This window comes from Cygnus atratus, chromosome 5 (assembly GCF_013377495.2).
Source record: "Cygnus atratus isolate AKBS03 ecotype Queensland, Australia chromosome 5, CAtr_DNAZoo_HiC_assembly, whole genome shotgun sequence".
Classification (NCBI taxonomy): Eukaryota; Metazoa; Chordata; class Aves; order Anseriformes; family Anatidae; genus Cygnus; species Cygnus atratus.
In genome coordinates, this window is record NC_066366.1 from 54,306,343 (window position 1) to 54,320,872 (window position 14,530).

The 14,530-nt window shown below is 41.1% G+C and overlaps 1 protein-coding gene across 4 annotated transcripts in view; it reads left to right on the forward strand.

Moving 5' to 3' along the window:
• Positions 1–1,459: 1,459 nt before the first annotated feature.
• The window catches only part of WDR20 (WD repeat domain 20), a 44,314-nt gene continuing 31,243 nt past the window's right edge, over positions 1,460–14,530 (forward strand). For 2 of the 4 annotated variants that reach the window (XM_035551186.2, XM_035551183.2), the window contains exon 1: positions 1,501–1,821. In XM_035551186.2, coding sequence (XP_035407079.1) covers positions 1,558–1,821 — 264 coding nt within the window. In that variant the 5' untranslated portion in view covers positions 1,501–1,557. Of the gene's footprint in view, positions 1,822–14,530 lie in introns of all 4 variants that reach the window. The other 2 variants (XM_035551184.2, XM_050710924.1) reach the window with 2 other exon arrangements.

A 14,530-nucleotide genomic window follows, 5' to 3' on the forward strand; every position in this document is an offset into this window, starting at 1 on the left:
ACCTTCTTTCTGGAACTCAATTCATGAAATTTCTGCATGAAAGAACCACTCTTTAGATGAAGACTTAAAATAATTGCAGGTCTGCTCACCTACTTCATGTACTTCTAGGAGGACATCAATACTATGTAGCAGCTGGTTGATAAACTGGAAAGATCTATTGGTCATTATTGATTGGCTTTATCTTAAGAATTTCAAGCAAGGCTTCAATACCTGGCCTCATTACAGTTTGATTACCTGTACTTGTTCAGATATTCACTAAATTACATACTCTGTTCCACACGAGTTAACCTGGAGGTCTTCAGCCGTTTCCTGTCTCTCAGCTACCTTGTACTATGATGATCAGCAATAAGGTAGTATTTAGCTTCAAACTAAATCCCTTTGAACTAAACTGATTTGAAAATAAATCCCTTTAGCCCCCCGGAGTCTGAGTGGGCTTCTGTGATTGAGCTGATCTAGTGGAAAGAAAGGGAGGTTCTGCGTCCCTCCTGCTCTGCAATCCCATCCCCTCCCTTACCCAGTCAGTGTTTTTCATCTAACCCGATTCATTTCACATTTCCAGGGGGTTTAATTCTCTACCCCAGGATCTTTCAGAAGCGGCTCATCATAAGGTCAGATGAGCAACACTACTGGTGAAGGAAGTAGCAGCAGACAGACAAGGAAAAAGAGAGCGGGAAAACCCCTTTATTAGCAGCCACATTAGAGGAACTCTGATACAATGTGAAACCACACTTTGAAAGTGCATTATTAGAAGGCAATCTAACAATGTGCTGATCTTCCCCTAGCTGCACATTCCCAAGTCCTTCCTTATTTTGTCTCTAGCAGTTCTCTGTTGAATTGGACCAGCTTCGTTGCTGACCAACAGTTTGCTTACCTGACCGAGAGCCTGCCATTTCTCTGGTGGGATTAGTTTTCGAGCTGCTCTGACTCACCCTTTTGTTGCATGACTGCTGGAACTGATGCAAGGGAGGCAGTGGAAACATGTACCTGAAGACAGAGGCGATGTCATGTTTTGATGTCAGAGGAGATGTCACTTTTTTTTTTTAGGAGATGAGGAGATGTCACCTTTTTTTTTTTTTTTTTTTTTACAGCTGGAGAGCAGTCTCTGATTATCTTAAGCCAACTGTGAGAAGGATATAATTAAACTCAGAGGCAACTTGCCTCCCTAGTGAAAATTTCGGGGGAGCACAGTCTTAGAGCCTCAGATTACGTTTGCATTTATTCTCTTTTAACCAACACATCCTCGTGCAGGGCTAACGAACCCCACCACCAACCCCCAATCCCAATCCCAATCCCAACCCCTCCAGCCCCAGCCCTCCGCCGCCATCTTGTGCACCCTTCCGCGGCCCCCGCCCCGCTCCCTGCCAGCCCCGCCCCCTCCCCTACGGGCCCTTCCCCCCGGCCGGCGGGCGCGGCGCAGGCGCAGCGGCGCGGTAAACAGGGGCGGCGGCTCCGCCCCCTTACGCCGTTTGCGTGGCCGCCTCCGCGCAGGGCCGCGCGAGCGCCGGCGGCGGCGGCGGTTGCGCAGTGTGGCCACATCCGGGCGCCGGGGCAGGATGAATGCTCCTTTCCAAGATGGCGGCGGAGGGAGGAGGGAAGGAGATGAACGAGATTAAGACCCAGTTCACCACCCGGGAGGGGCTGTACAAGCTGCTGAGCCACTCGGAGTACAGCCGGCCCAACCGGGTGCCCTTCAACTCGCAGGGCTCCAACCCGGTGCGCGTTTCCTTCGTCAACGTCAACGACCAGAGCGGCAACGGGGACCGGCTCTGCTTCAATGTGGGCCGGGAGCTCTACTTCTACATCTACAAGGGGGTCCGCAAGGTACCGGGCGGCACCGGGGGAGGCTGACGGGGGGCTCCGGGGCTCCGCCGAGGGTCCCCGGGGGCTGTGGGGGCTGTGCCGGGGGCGGGGTGCAGCGGGCGCCGCTGCCTCGGGCCCCCGGGGAGCTCCGGGGCCGGCAGCTGCGGGGCTGCTTCAGCCGGTGCTGTGAGGGTCAGGGTGTGGGGTCGGGGCTGAGGGGGGTTCGTGTTGGCTGGGTGAGGGTGGGGATGTCACATTCGGTGCCAGCAGCAGTGGGAGTAGGGGGTGGTCGGAGGGGTGTGACTGCGCGGGGCCTCGCTGCGAATGACATTCGTATAGGAAAGAGGGAGTTTTACAATAAATAGGGCGGCTCCAGGCCTCCTTCACCTGCTGCTTCGGGGCCGAGGTGGCCGGGAGCTAATGCCCGGCGTGATTATGGTGGTGTCAAATCCCTGCGGTTAGGCCGGTGGGCGGAGGGTGTCTGTCGCTTCGGTTGAAGAGCTACCGTGTTTGCCCTAAGTTGAGGCCTTTCCCGTGAATTTGAAGCGTGTAGTGGTTCGGGGATTGTTCCTAAATGGGAGCAGTGCGATGAGATGAGTTTTAAATGTCAGATAATGAATACAGAGAAAGTTGTTTTTACAGGAAAGAACCGTTGATGCAGCTTGAGATAGACTCCTTAACAGTTATCAGTTGACGCAGGGCTAATAGTGCGTGCATTTGGTGTTTAAGGTCACCGTATTTATGAACAAACCCTTGCTACTTGGTGTGTCTTAAGGTCCTTGATTTTTACGGCATTTAAAGAAGGATTCAAAATCTGTCATTCTGAGTGAATGGGTGTTGCTCAGTGGATGTAAACACAGGCCTAACAACTGTTAGGTTTCTGGTTTATGTGCCAAAAAATGGGTGTTTGTTATCTTGTATACTTGGCATTCACCTACTGCAAGATGAACTCTTTGAAATCTTCCTGCTCTTAGTCCACCATGCAACAGGGGATGAAGGCACAGAGAACTAGAGATGTACCTAAAGCTGTGCAGAAGGCTTGTGGGTGAGCAAGGAGAAGTACCTGAATCTACGGTCCCCTAAGCTAGTGCCCAAATCTCTGCTCCTCTGTATAAAACATAAGCAGCAACTGGAGAATAAAGTCTACCTTGTTATCTGTTGACTGTGACTTGACAGATCGAGTATGTCATATATAATTATGTGGAAAAGCGTGTATGGATTTTAGTTTCACACTTTAATGAATTTTCATAATTTAGTTGTTCTAAATAATACTTAGACAAGTTTCTTTAAGCGTGTGATGAGTGTTTTGTATCAGGCAGTAATTGCTATTTATAAGCAATTGCTGTCTCTACAATTTACAAGATATTGTGTCAATATCTCTGTAAATCTGTCATTTAAACTATTACTGTGTCTGGGTTCTGATATCTTAAGTTTGTTTTTCCATACCAAGTAACTGTAGAGTTCTCTTGCATATTACAGAGCAGGCCTTTATGTAGCTTAATGTTACGTGTGATTCTTGCAAGTTGTCTTAGTCATCTCTTGTCACACTTAAAATAAATAAAATCTAAAGCTCTGAACTGCATTGAAAGTAGGGACCTGAATAACTTTTTGAAATCACAAAATGGCTTTGAGATTTAGCGTTGTAATATTTTTTTTCTAGATGCTGAAAGCTGCTTTTGATGGTACGCAGTAACAGAAAATTTTAGTTTGTCAGATAGTTAACTTGTGAGCTTTGAGATATACCTGTTAGAGCATTACATATTTTTTCCTCAGAATAATGTAAAACATACGCTTTGTTCAGAGTAGTTTGTTTCAGTGAGCTCTTAAAATGTTAACAAATAAAGTATATTTCATATTTTATGTGTGTAAAACTTCAGTGAATCCAGAGAACCAGCTAAATAGGTTAAGGAAAGTACTTTAACTGAGAATGGGGAAGATGCACTGTCTGAAACTTGTAATACTTGTTTCTTTGGAATTTATTTTGAAACTATTCAATTGGAAGTCGCTTTACTTTATGTACAAAGTCGGCATAAGAACAGGTTGACGGACTTTCAGCTGATTATTGAGTTTGTCAGTATCAAAAGTTAGATTTTTTTTGTGGCTACTATAAGAGGAGAGAGCTGATGTTACCTAAATCGGTAGTATGTAAATCTGACTTAAAGTGGACTAACTACCCACTTTGCATGTCTCGCCTTGCCCATTGGAGGGCAAGGGGGACTTTGTCAGCTGAAGGCCAACCTATTTGTGTTCCTCTGCCTAATACAAATGCTAATAACTTAGCTGTTATTTCATAATTATCTAAGTACCCCGTAAGAATTTCCCTAATTGCTTCCAGACTGTAATCTTCTCTTCATTTTGGTGAAGTCACTAAAATGAGTACAGGTTGAAGTTAGTGAAGCTGTACTCTGCATGTATCAAGTAGCTATGATTTTGTCTTTTTTTTTAAGGTCTGCTTCTGTTCTTGCTATGGAAATGTTATACTCTTATTAAAACGAGTGAAAGAACCACCAGGACTTTATTTTAAGGAGCTGTGTCTGTGAGATACTGCTATAGTCTTTGTATTGATAATCCATTGCAGATCAGGGCACATCAAGTAAGAGTCACACTTGAGCCATGAATGACTTTTAAGAGTAAATAATGCTAATATTGAGTCAAAGGTACCACTTGAAAGCATGTTTCTTGAAATCAATGTCGCTAAGCTTATTTCTTAGTTTCCATTAAATCCTAAATATATTAACATCTGCTAAGTCTAGTTTGTAAGTCATCTTTTAAAGTAGACTGCTAATGTCTGTGTTCTGTTTAGAATATTTAACTTATATAAAGAAAAAAAATCACTTTTCAAGATGTTTTTTTAACCTTGTTCATTTTTTTTCCAAGAAGCTCAGTCGAAAAATTACATCCACTGACCAGGACAGTGGTGTGGAGATTGGAGTACCAATAAATAATGATGATAATTTAGTGGAGAGGCAGAGGAGAGTTTTGGGCAGCATTTCAAGCTGTCTTTAGAGATTTTTTTTTTTTGAGCAAAAATGTATTTCCATACAAATTTGTTCTTTGCTCCCTGAAAAAGGAAGCTGAGTTTTTGTTATTTTATTCTTCCATGCTACCATAAAAGATTACCATGAAATGTTACCATGTTTTCATGTATTCCATGACAATGAAGTCATCAAAGAAAGCCCATCAGTTACAAGCCAGTGTTGTATTGTTTTTTGTAATGGAACTTATGCAGCTCTCCTTCCATTAATAAGGCAACGCAGGCTTACCAAAAACTGCTGCTTTTTGATTTGGATCCACTGAAAAAGGAAGTGATCCTATAGGTTAGCGAGGAGAAATTAAGCTGTGATTTAATGAGATGTGGTTGCTTTATTTACATAAGTATGTAATTATTTTCAACTGCACTGAGTGTCAGTGGGCTTTCCCTTTCGGTACTCCTTAACTTTGACGTTAAGAATTGATGTGTTCAATGATGTCTTGTTACATTGAACGGGTGGATGTTCACAAACCGAACTGATGTAGCGACAGCTGGAACTGATGGCCTAGCAGTGAGGTATCTTCCTGACAGTGTGCTCCTTTCTCCTTGCTGGCCTTGGCAGCGCTCAGCCTCAGGTTGAGCTAGTTCAGCTTGCTAAACCAGCAGCTAAATACCTGCTCTCTTTCTGGGTAGATTTTTCTCTTGATTGGGCAAGTTAACTGTCTCTTCCAGGGGTCTGGTATTAGCAGGCACAGTGGCAGCAAAGAAAAGGTTGTGGGGAAAAGGAACAAAGCTTTCCCCTTAAGAGGCCTGTGCTGTCAGATGGGATCTCTTGCCTTATGAGGTCTCACCTGAACAAAGCCTTTACTTCAGCCTTAAGTCAGATTGGGCATGATCTGTTCTTTAGGGATTGTTGACTTAATCTCGACTGAGAGCTGTAGGTGTTACAAGAGACCTTTTTTCTGTTGCTGCTTCATGGAGTAAAAGTATAAGGTAAGCGTTAAAAAATGATTGATCAAACTATGATGCATGGATGCTTTGCATGGGTTGCCTTTTTCTGAAGCCGCAGGTCAGGAATGAGGGCCATTACTTGCGTCTTGCTTGTAAGACAGTCTTGGAGCACTTAGCTGGCTTGTGGCAGGCTTTGAGAAATGATTTATTAGTTGATTCATTAGGCTTGGAAAGGAGCGTGCTATCTCATCTTCCTTGCCTTAGGAATGACTGACAAAACGATCGCTGCTGACATTAACTATCAAATCTGTTTCCCTTCCTACTTGGAAGCTAGTGCATTTTCCTGTAAACTGTGTTTATGATAATTGGTGTATTCTCTGTTTATTGTAAAGGCCTCTGGGCAAGTTAATCTGTAACTAGGACTGCAGTACAGTCATATGGAAGTACGCTGCCTTGGCTTCTACCTCCCGTATTGGGGTGTTATGGAATTTGAATGTGTAGCTCAGCTTATTATGTTAGACTAAGCTTTTTGCATCGTAAGGGAATTCTGACGACCAACTCTGCTAACATCTGGCAGGCTGTGGTTGTTTCTTTTTTTTTTGAACTTCTCACTAAAAGAAGCTTTATCTTCAGTCCTACTCTTTTTTTTTTTTCCTGCAGCTACCTGAAGCAGCAGTCTGTCAATAACTACATGACATTGTAGTGTGTTGTAATGGTATTGTGGTAGAAACGTGTAGGTGATAACCTTCTGTTGGGGAAGGCATGGAGGACAGAATCTTTTGACTATCTTTTTAACCTTACATTGAGCAATGGGTTTAGAAATAATTACTTGTAAGATGGAGGTAATCTCACATCTCAACTTCTTTTATTAAGAGTTAGCATGTTGGTAATCCCTGGCTATCAGTAAAAATACTGATTGCACGTAGGATTTTTTTTCTTTCACGGTTCTCTAAATTACCTGTTAATGTCTGGCTTGATATTGGAGTCTCTGTTGTCTGGTTGAGAAGTGTTACCCCTGATGATTACTTGCATTCTACAGATTGGTCATCTAGGGTCTTGTCTCAGTGACAGAGTGATAAGGGGTGGCATTTGTCACTGTGCTTACTGCAGTGCTCTGGGAGGAGTAGCGTGAGAAGTGCTAGGTTGGAAGCTGGAATCTGCAGAGAGCAACAGCCAACTTTCCTGTGGTGGGGAGGTGAGTTTGTAAACTTAGAGATCGCTAAGATATGTCAGGCCTCCCAAAAAGATGCACGTTTTAGTAGCATGTATGAGGTATTAAAATGTTGAGATTCGTCAAGGTCTTTGAAGATGTACTTGCTTTGACGCAGAATGAAGTAATGCACATCTTTGTGACCAGTTCTTAAACATGAGTTCCACAGCCTTCATAATTGTTTTGGGGCTTAGTTTTCATATTTTTTTCCCTAATATCTAGCTAAATTTTTATTTGACAAGCTGATTGTTGTTTTCTGCCAGGATCATAGAGAACAGTTGACTGTTGCCTTTGGCTTTTACATATTTGAAAACTTGTTAGTTTGTCCTCTCATTTTTCCGAAGGAAAATTAAATCGAGTCCTTTTAATCTTCTCAGGTTATGACTTCTGAGTGTTTGATTGCTCTTCTCTATATTGGCTTCAACTAACTAGCATTTATTTTTATTTGCAGTACTTAAAATAGGTATAGTACTTCTACTGTGATTTTGATACAGAAAAAGGGAGAACAGTTGCCTGCTGCGTCTGTCTTCTAATATTCTTGCTAACATTTTGAACAATGTTGACATTTTTGAATTCTTCTCATAGTGTTGACTCACTTGGATTGTTTCTTATCATATTGCTGTTTTTCTCCATGCTTTGATTTCTTAATTTATAAATACCTCATAGCGTTTTTGTTGAATTCTGTTCTAGTAGCTTTATTAAAGGATGCTTTTTGTTTCCAATTCTGTGCCACATAGTGCAAATAATCCTTCTAATCTTGATGTCATTCACAGTTTGATGTGTACTCTCATCCATTTAAAAAAGGTATCTTAAAAAAACATGATGCTTAGTTTGCTTGTAGGTGTGTCACATGAGACTTACCAAAAGTGTTCCTAATTTCAAGGCGTTGCTGTTGACCTTTTCTTCTAGTCCAGTTATTTTTATTTTTTTAGAAAATTATATTGGTTTGGTGCCAGCTTTTAGCAAATTTGCCTGGTATGGGATTTCTCCCTTTGTCTAGGTGCTTACAGACATTACTTTGGTGTTTTTCATACCAAAAAAAAGGTTTACTACTGTGACTGCTGAATTCTGCTACAAAGTGTTCTGCATTGAAATATTTATTTATACTGGACTCTTAACATCGCTCTTCTAGTCAAATGGAAGACAAACACAGCTGGCTAATGGAACTACCACAGTAAAGACATCAAAATTTTCCTCAAAGGTATCTGATGCCATCCTGCAGCTGGAAAAATACCCCTTTTTTGCGCTACAGGGATTTGCATAGTCCACAACTCTTCAGGTGTTCTGGACGTGACACTATTAACCGAATTTGTCCTCCTTCAGAAATGTGTTGTAGGGTTGTTTGTGGGTTTGTTTGTTTCTTGTTTTCTCCAGGAAATCCCTTAATTTGCTGAGGAGTCTTTCTCCTCTGTCTTCTAGATAAGAGTAGTTGTGTTGCAACTGGATTCACCACTTCTGTGGAGGTATTGTGGCTGGGTCAGTAATATGTTACCTGCTGATCTGTGCTTGTGGAGGTGTTTGAAAGACTTTGGGAAATAGTTTAGGCATTTCATTGATGGATATACTTACCAGCCCGAGTTGTATGATGCAGATAGATGTTTTCTTTCTTAATTTTAAATGGGCTGTACTAAGGGGCTGTACTGCCAAGACATGTTACAAACTGTACCTGTAGAGTTTTCTGAAGGGTGGTGGTGTGGTTGTTTTGTTGTTTTTTTTAAATCCCTTTTTTTTCAATGACACTTCTGAGGAAAATAGTGAAGAGTTAATGTTGGGTTACAGGAGTAAAAGGTAGTTTTAAGAGGCTAACTCTGTTTTGAGGCTTATTTAGAACACCTAGGACTGTCTTGAGTAAAAGGAAATGTAAAGAATAAATAGCTGTTTTACAATGACACTGTTAAGCGCTGATTGCTGTGATAGCATTTATTTGCACTTGGTGAAGCTTGCAAGGTGATTATTCTCTGGGGTTACTTCTGGACGGTAGATAGTGCCTGTAGTCTGTAGCACTTTCACCTTTGCTGGTTTGTGCTTCCAGCCTCTATCACAACTGCGTGTCTTCAGCAAGCTATTGCAGGACATCCTTTGAAGGGTTGCTCTCCAAGGTAATAGTTCATTTATCTCTGGCTGCCTGTTTGGCTGGCATGTTTTAGTGTGAATACCGGGTCATGCTGGCCAAACCTCTCGATTGGTAGGCAGGTTTTTGTAGGCAGTGAGGTGTTTTTTTTGCCACTGTGGGTAGAATTTTTATTTTGTATTAAAATGTATTTGTACATGAAGTAAGTTGGAGAAACTTAGTGTAAAGCCATTAATTGTGGTGCTTAATCTTTGCAGGACAACAAAATTTTAGTCATAACGCCTCACAGATGTAAATAATGATCGTTTGTACTACAAACAGTTCTGTGACACTAAAGAGTTTTGTGAGCCAGCTTTGTCGGAATATTTACAAAAGGGTTGTACTGTGTGCTTAGATTGCAAGGAGTTTGGGTTATGCTTTGACATCTGACAGTTAATAGTTAAAATATACATTGAAGATGCTTCAGACTCTATTTATAAACATTGCCTAGACCCACCTCTGAGAGGGTCGCAGCCATAATTGTCTTGTTTGACATTGTAAAACCAAATTTAATGCCCTACTTTGAAGTATTAGTGTAGATCTCGGGGAAATATCATAAATATTTCCAAAATACTTTGTTTTGAATAATGTGTATTCAAAGGCCACATGTTGTACTGTTGTCCTGACTTTGAGTTGACACACTTGGACAAGTTACTGTTTGAAAATGGCCAGGGAAGGCCAAAGCTCATCAACCTAATAATGCCTTTCTTCTCTTAGAAAGCTTAGGGAAACTAAACAGCAACGTTAAATGTGCCATACTGTAAGGTAAAATAGTATTTTGCTGTTTCCTCCTCAATTGAGTATTTCTTCCTGATTACTTCACCCCACTTGTAAGTCCAAATGTGTATGCAGTCCATCTTCCAGCATCTACATTCCTTCAATTTCTTGCCCCCTGGAGCTTAAAATAAAGCAGCTGATTTTGCTTGTCTCAGCTTCTATTGAGCAGACTGTCAGTAGGCTGAATGTAGCCCTGTAGTTTGTGTGGGCAGGACCACCAGGCACTACAGTGAAACTCTTTCCGGTGACAGTGGCATAACTTGGAGTTGGATTTTTACTCTTGCATTGTTCACTAAAGCTGTTTGTAATGGAATGACAAATCTCTAAGGGATACCTTCTGCACTTTGATTTTGGTTTTGATTTACCAGCTCTAATCAGTCTCTAATTTAAAGAGTTAATCACGGAATTCTCAGGTGGCTGTAATGGTCAAAAAATACTACTTTTCTGTTGTTGACTCTGTATGGGATTGGAAAGTGGTTGTACTGTTCCTTGTTTAATAGTTCCTGATCTTTGTACACCTGGAGAATGTGAAGTGTAAAGTTAGAGTAAATGCTAGTCCGAGCAAGAACTTGAGGTTAAGAATGCCCTGGGATAAGGAGGAAGAACTCTGTGTGAACACTGGACGTTGGGAGCAAGTTTAATTATCCTCAGTCTACTAGGAATGCAAGATGTAATTCTTATTACCTGTACTGGGAGTTTACATGCACTTTGTCAGGGAAATGATAGCGTGTAAAACTTGCAGAGGACTCCAGTTTATGGTTTTAAATAAACTAAAAGCATAAAAAAGTATATGGTTTTAAAGCTCCCTCTCAATTAAGGGAAGGAGGAGCAGTGACAACCAGAGACTGAGTGGATGGCAGTATATATTGAAACTGTGTTCAAATCCACGAGTCTTATGAAATAAACTATTGGAATGGTGCCCTATGGACACTTTAGCCTGCACAGTCACAAGGATAACAATACATCTGAGTAACATAAATGTCATTTAAAAAAAAAAAAAAAAAAAAACCCACGTTTTTACAAACACTGTTTTAATAGGAGAGTGGGCCAGAAACCTTGAATAGTTAGCTGTGTACAATTAGGGTGTCAAGAAAGTCCATCTTTAAAGAGGAATTTATGAGGACAGGAATAGTTGCATGATTAGGCAATACCACTTTCAAAGTTTGATACCATGTGTAGTGCAGAATGCAGCATTTCTTGCCTGTGTTTTAGTCCATCTCGCATGTGTCAGCATTTCTCAGTTCAAATTATTACTCTATTGTTTATAAATAACTAGAGACTTCTTTAATTAAAAAGGGTGCCTGCTTGGTATGAATGTTTTAATTCAGGAGGATGGTTTTTTTTCCCCGAAGAAGCCTTTCAGAAATATAGGGTGCTCTCAAGGAAACTGGTTATATTCACATCAGTTTAATACATGGGTATGGCTTGCCTTTCTCACCTTCAGCAGCGAAACTGTTCCCTTGTACAGAATAACTTATGGCTGTGTTGTGTACAAGTAGCAAACACCTGCAAAATTTTAAGATGCTGTTCTTCTAGATGAAGTTTCTGACCTAACAGTTGGTGGGACAACTCTACCGAGAATTAACTGTGCCAGTGTAGTTCTGCTTTAGCAAAACTGCAGTCTCTGAACTAGGATAGTTAAAAGCATGGGTGGGTACCATGTTAGTACTTTTGAATCAGGAAGATGGGACAAATAACTATTCTGAGCAGCTCAAACAGAAGTGCAGATGAAGCTGCCTTTAGTGATGCTCGAGATGATGCAGACTTCTCCTGCCGGAGCAGCACAGTGCTTGTTGTCAGTTAAATTGCTGCAGCAGTCTAGAGACAACTTGTTTAGCTGCTCTAACTCTGCACTGGAGCAGCATGCATGGATTAACCCCTTTTGCAAAAAAGTAATTTGTCAGCATTGCTCTGCTTGATCTGCATACTGCTTTTTGCTAGTCCTAAACTGATACAGGCTTTACTTGTACATAAAAGAACAAGACAAGAGTGATGCTGATAAGATCAGTGCCCAGAGAAGGCATGTCTTAGGATGCTAGAAAACACTTCTGCCATGCTTTGTCTGGAGTCATTTGGGACCCCCTCCTTCATTTGTCTCATCTCTGATTAGTAGGTGGTGGCTGTGGCACTTCCAGTGCAAGCTGATGTAGAGGAAAACTTAATTTGGACAGTCTGGGGAGATCAGTGCTGGTTGAAGGTATGAGCTGTGATTATTTCTGAAAGCAGAAATCCCTGCTTTCAAAGCACGTGTAATATTCGTATGCTATATCAGTGGTGGGGGGGTGTGTGTGATTTAATAGCTGGGCTGTGTTCTGTTTGTACCCTAAGTGTGCTCAGCTCCCTGCTCTAATACAGGCTTCTGCTACCGCGTCTGGCAAAAGGCTTGAGAGGTGGGTACTTGGCTGCACACCCGTGTGCAGGAAGGTCAGTAAGTGACAATAGGTACTCTGATCGCTCCCTCCTGCGAAAATCGGCCTGAAGAAAGAGACAATGTTGGATGATTGTGGTAAATAAAACACTTTCAGACCTTTAAATGGTGTTTTGAAATCGATTAATAGGCAAAGCAACTCTTTTTTTTTTTTTTTCCGCATAATACCTGTGCCAGTGAAGTTGTCAGCACTTAGCGTTACTTAAAGTATCTATAGTACTTCGCTTACTTTAAAATAAAGCTTTGGGGAAAACTTGTGCCAAAGTTGGGAGCTTGCTGCCTTTTGCTTTAAAACTCCCAAAATAAAGTTCTGGTTTGCAGACTAGGTTATATCCTAGACCTTGTACATGTGGGATAGTGGAAAATCTGAGTTCATCGCAGTGTATGTGTTAGGCATTTGGCCCTTGCTGTGTTTCCTAGCCTGTCTCTTGCTCTTGTTCAGTAACACTTTTTGCTGGGTTGTTATGAAATGCCTCCAGCCCCAGAAGGAAGACGCATTACTGTAAATTAACAACTTCAGGACAAGAGCTAAGGCAGATGTGTTCTTTCATCTGTCTGTTACTAAACATGACCACAAGAGGTATAAACCAGTGGGCCTCACTGTGGTACTGAAGCACAGATTATATATTTGGTAGATAACTTATTCATGTAACTTCTGTAGAAGTCTTCTGGGGCTCTTAGAATAACAGCTAACTACATCTTATTTTTAGTACAAAAGTAACTAGGCTTTGTTCTAGTAATGTTTTGTTAATACGCTGCAACACGAGGGAGTTGCTGGCTTAATAAAACTACCGTATCAAAAATGTCTGGCATTCCTGTAGGGCTTGCAAAATCCAACAGTAGCCAGAAAAAGGCACAATTCTGACTTGCTGGACAGACGTTTCTGTGTTGTATTTGACTCTTATTGAGCTTTGTAATGAAAAAATATAAATTGATTAACAATTAACTGCTACGGTGACATAAGTTTCTATAGCAACAGTGCAATGCAGACTACAATTATTCAGACTGCTCTTCTGTAACAGATAATTTTTTCTTTCAAGCAGTGAATTTACACAGTTGGACTAAAACATTGGTTTGTTATAGCAACGGATAATCCTGAGCTCTTTTGCTGCTGCTTTTTTTTTCTTTTCCTAATCCTAAAGAAATAACTTTTTTTCTTATGTGCTGAAAGGGGGTGGGGGAAACATTAAAAGATAAATACTGGGGTGGCGAACCAGTGGAAACTCTATTTAATACTGCTTGCCTGCAGGTTATTTAGTGTAATAGAACTGTAATGTATGTGTTGTAGAGCAGTATGAATTTATATTTCTCTGTTGACAAGTCTACTTGAAGCTGAACTTGCTTTAATTTGATTAAAAACGATCATGTAGTAGCTGGTAGATTTCTAGTAAATTGGTTAATAAAGCTTAGTCCTAATGAACTAAGTAGTTGATATTGATTCCCGGAATCAGGCAGGTTCTTGCTGTGTTTTTTATCTGTGAAGTCTTTGTGTATTTTGTTTTTTATACTTGTAAATGCACCTAAAGAAAGGAGTGTTCAACTTCAGGCTTCACTGGTGCATTTGGAAAAGATAAGGCGACTGCATTTTTGGCCATAAAACACATTTGTAACACTCCACAGGTGGCTTTGCTGTCTTTTGGTCTTTTTAAAATTGAAAGAAATAGAATTTGGGCAGCTTCAGTTTTGAAGCTACAACAGCCTTAGTAATTTAACAGGGAACTTAATTTTGTGTAATGTATTTTAAGGATACTTTGGTTGTCTGATCACTTGAAGGAAACAACAAAAGCAATGTCAACAGAAAGTCAACCTCAAATGAGTATTCATAGATGTTCGTGTATTGTTAAAGTGCATTTTTCTGATAGCCAAAGAACATCATACTAGTATTTCAGAGAAGAAAAAGAATTAAAGTTCAAAGCTAAAGTGCAAGTGGTGGCTTTGAAGGCGTGCTGGGCTAGCCCACTAGTCTGACAGGTCAGGTAGCTTTGTGTGGGCATGGGGAGGAGACACCAAGGCAAGAGATGACGCTGGCAAGTCCTGGGATGTTTCCAGTTTGTTCCATGGTTTGGGGAGCCATCTAAAAGCAGTCTGCCTGCTCCAATTTAAATGAGTGTCGCCTTTACCAGTTATAATTTTCTAACCAGTCTTACTTAGAGATGAGCCAATATAAACTATTTCCAAGTGAAAGTAACTTGCTAAGCGTTTAGTAAGTTTCCCAGCTGAGCCAGTGAATCAAACGAGAACAATTGAATTGTATCTGAATGTGTGGTTTTATGTGGAATCCAT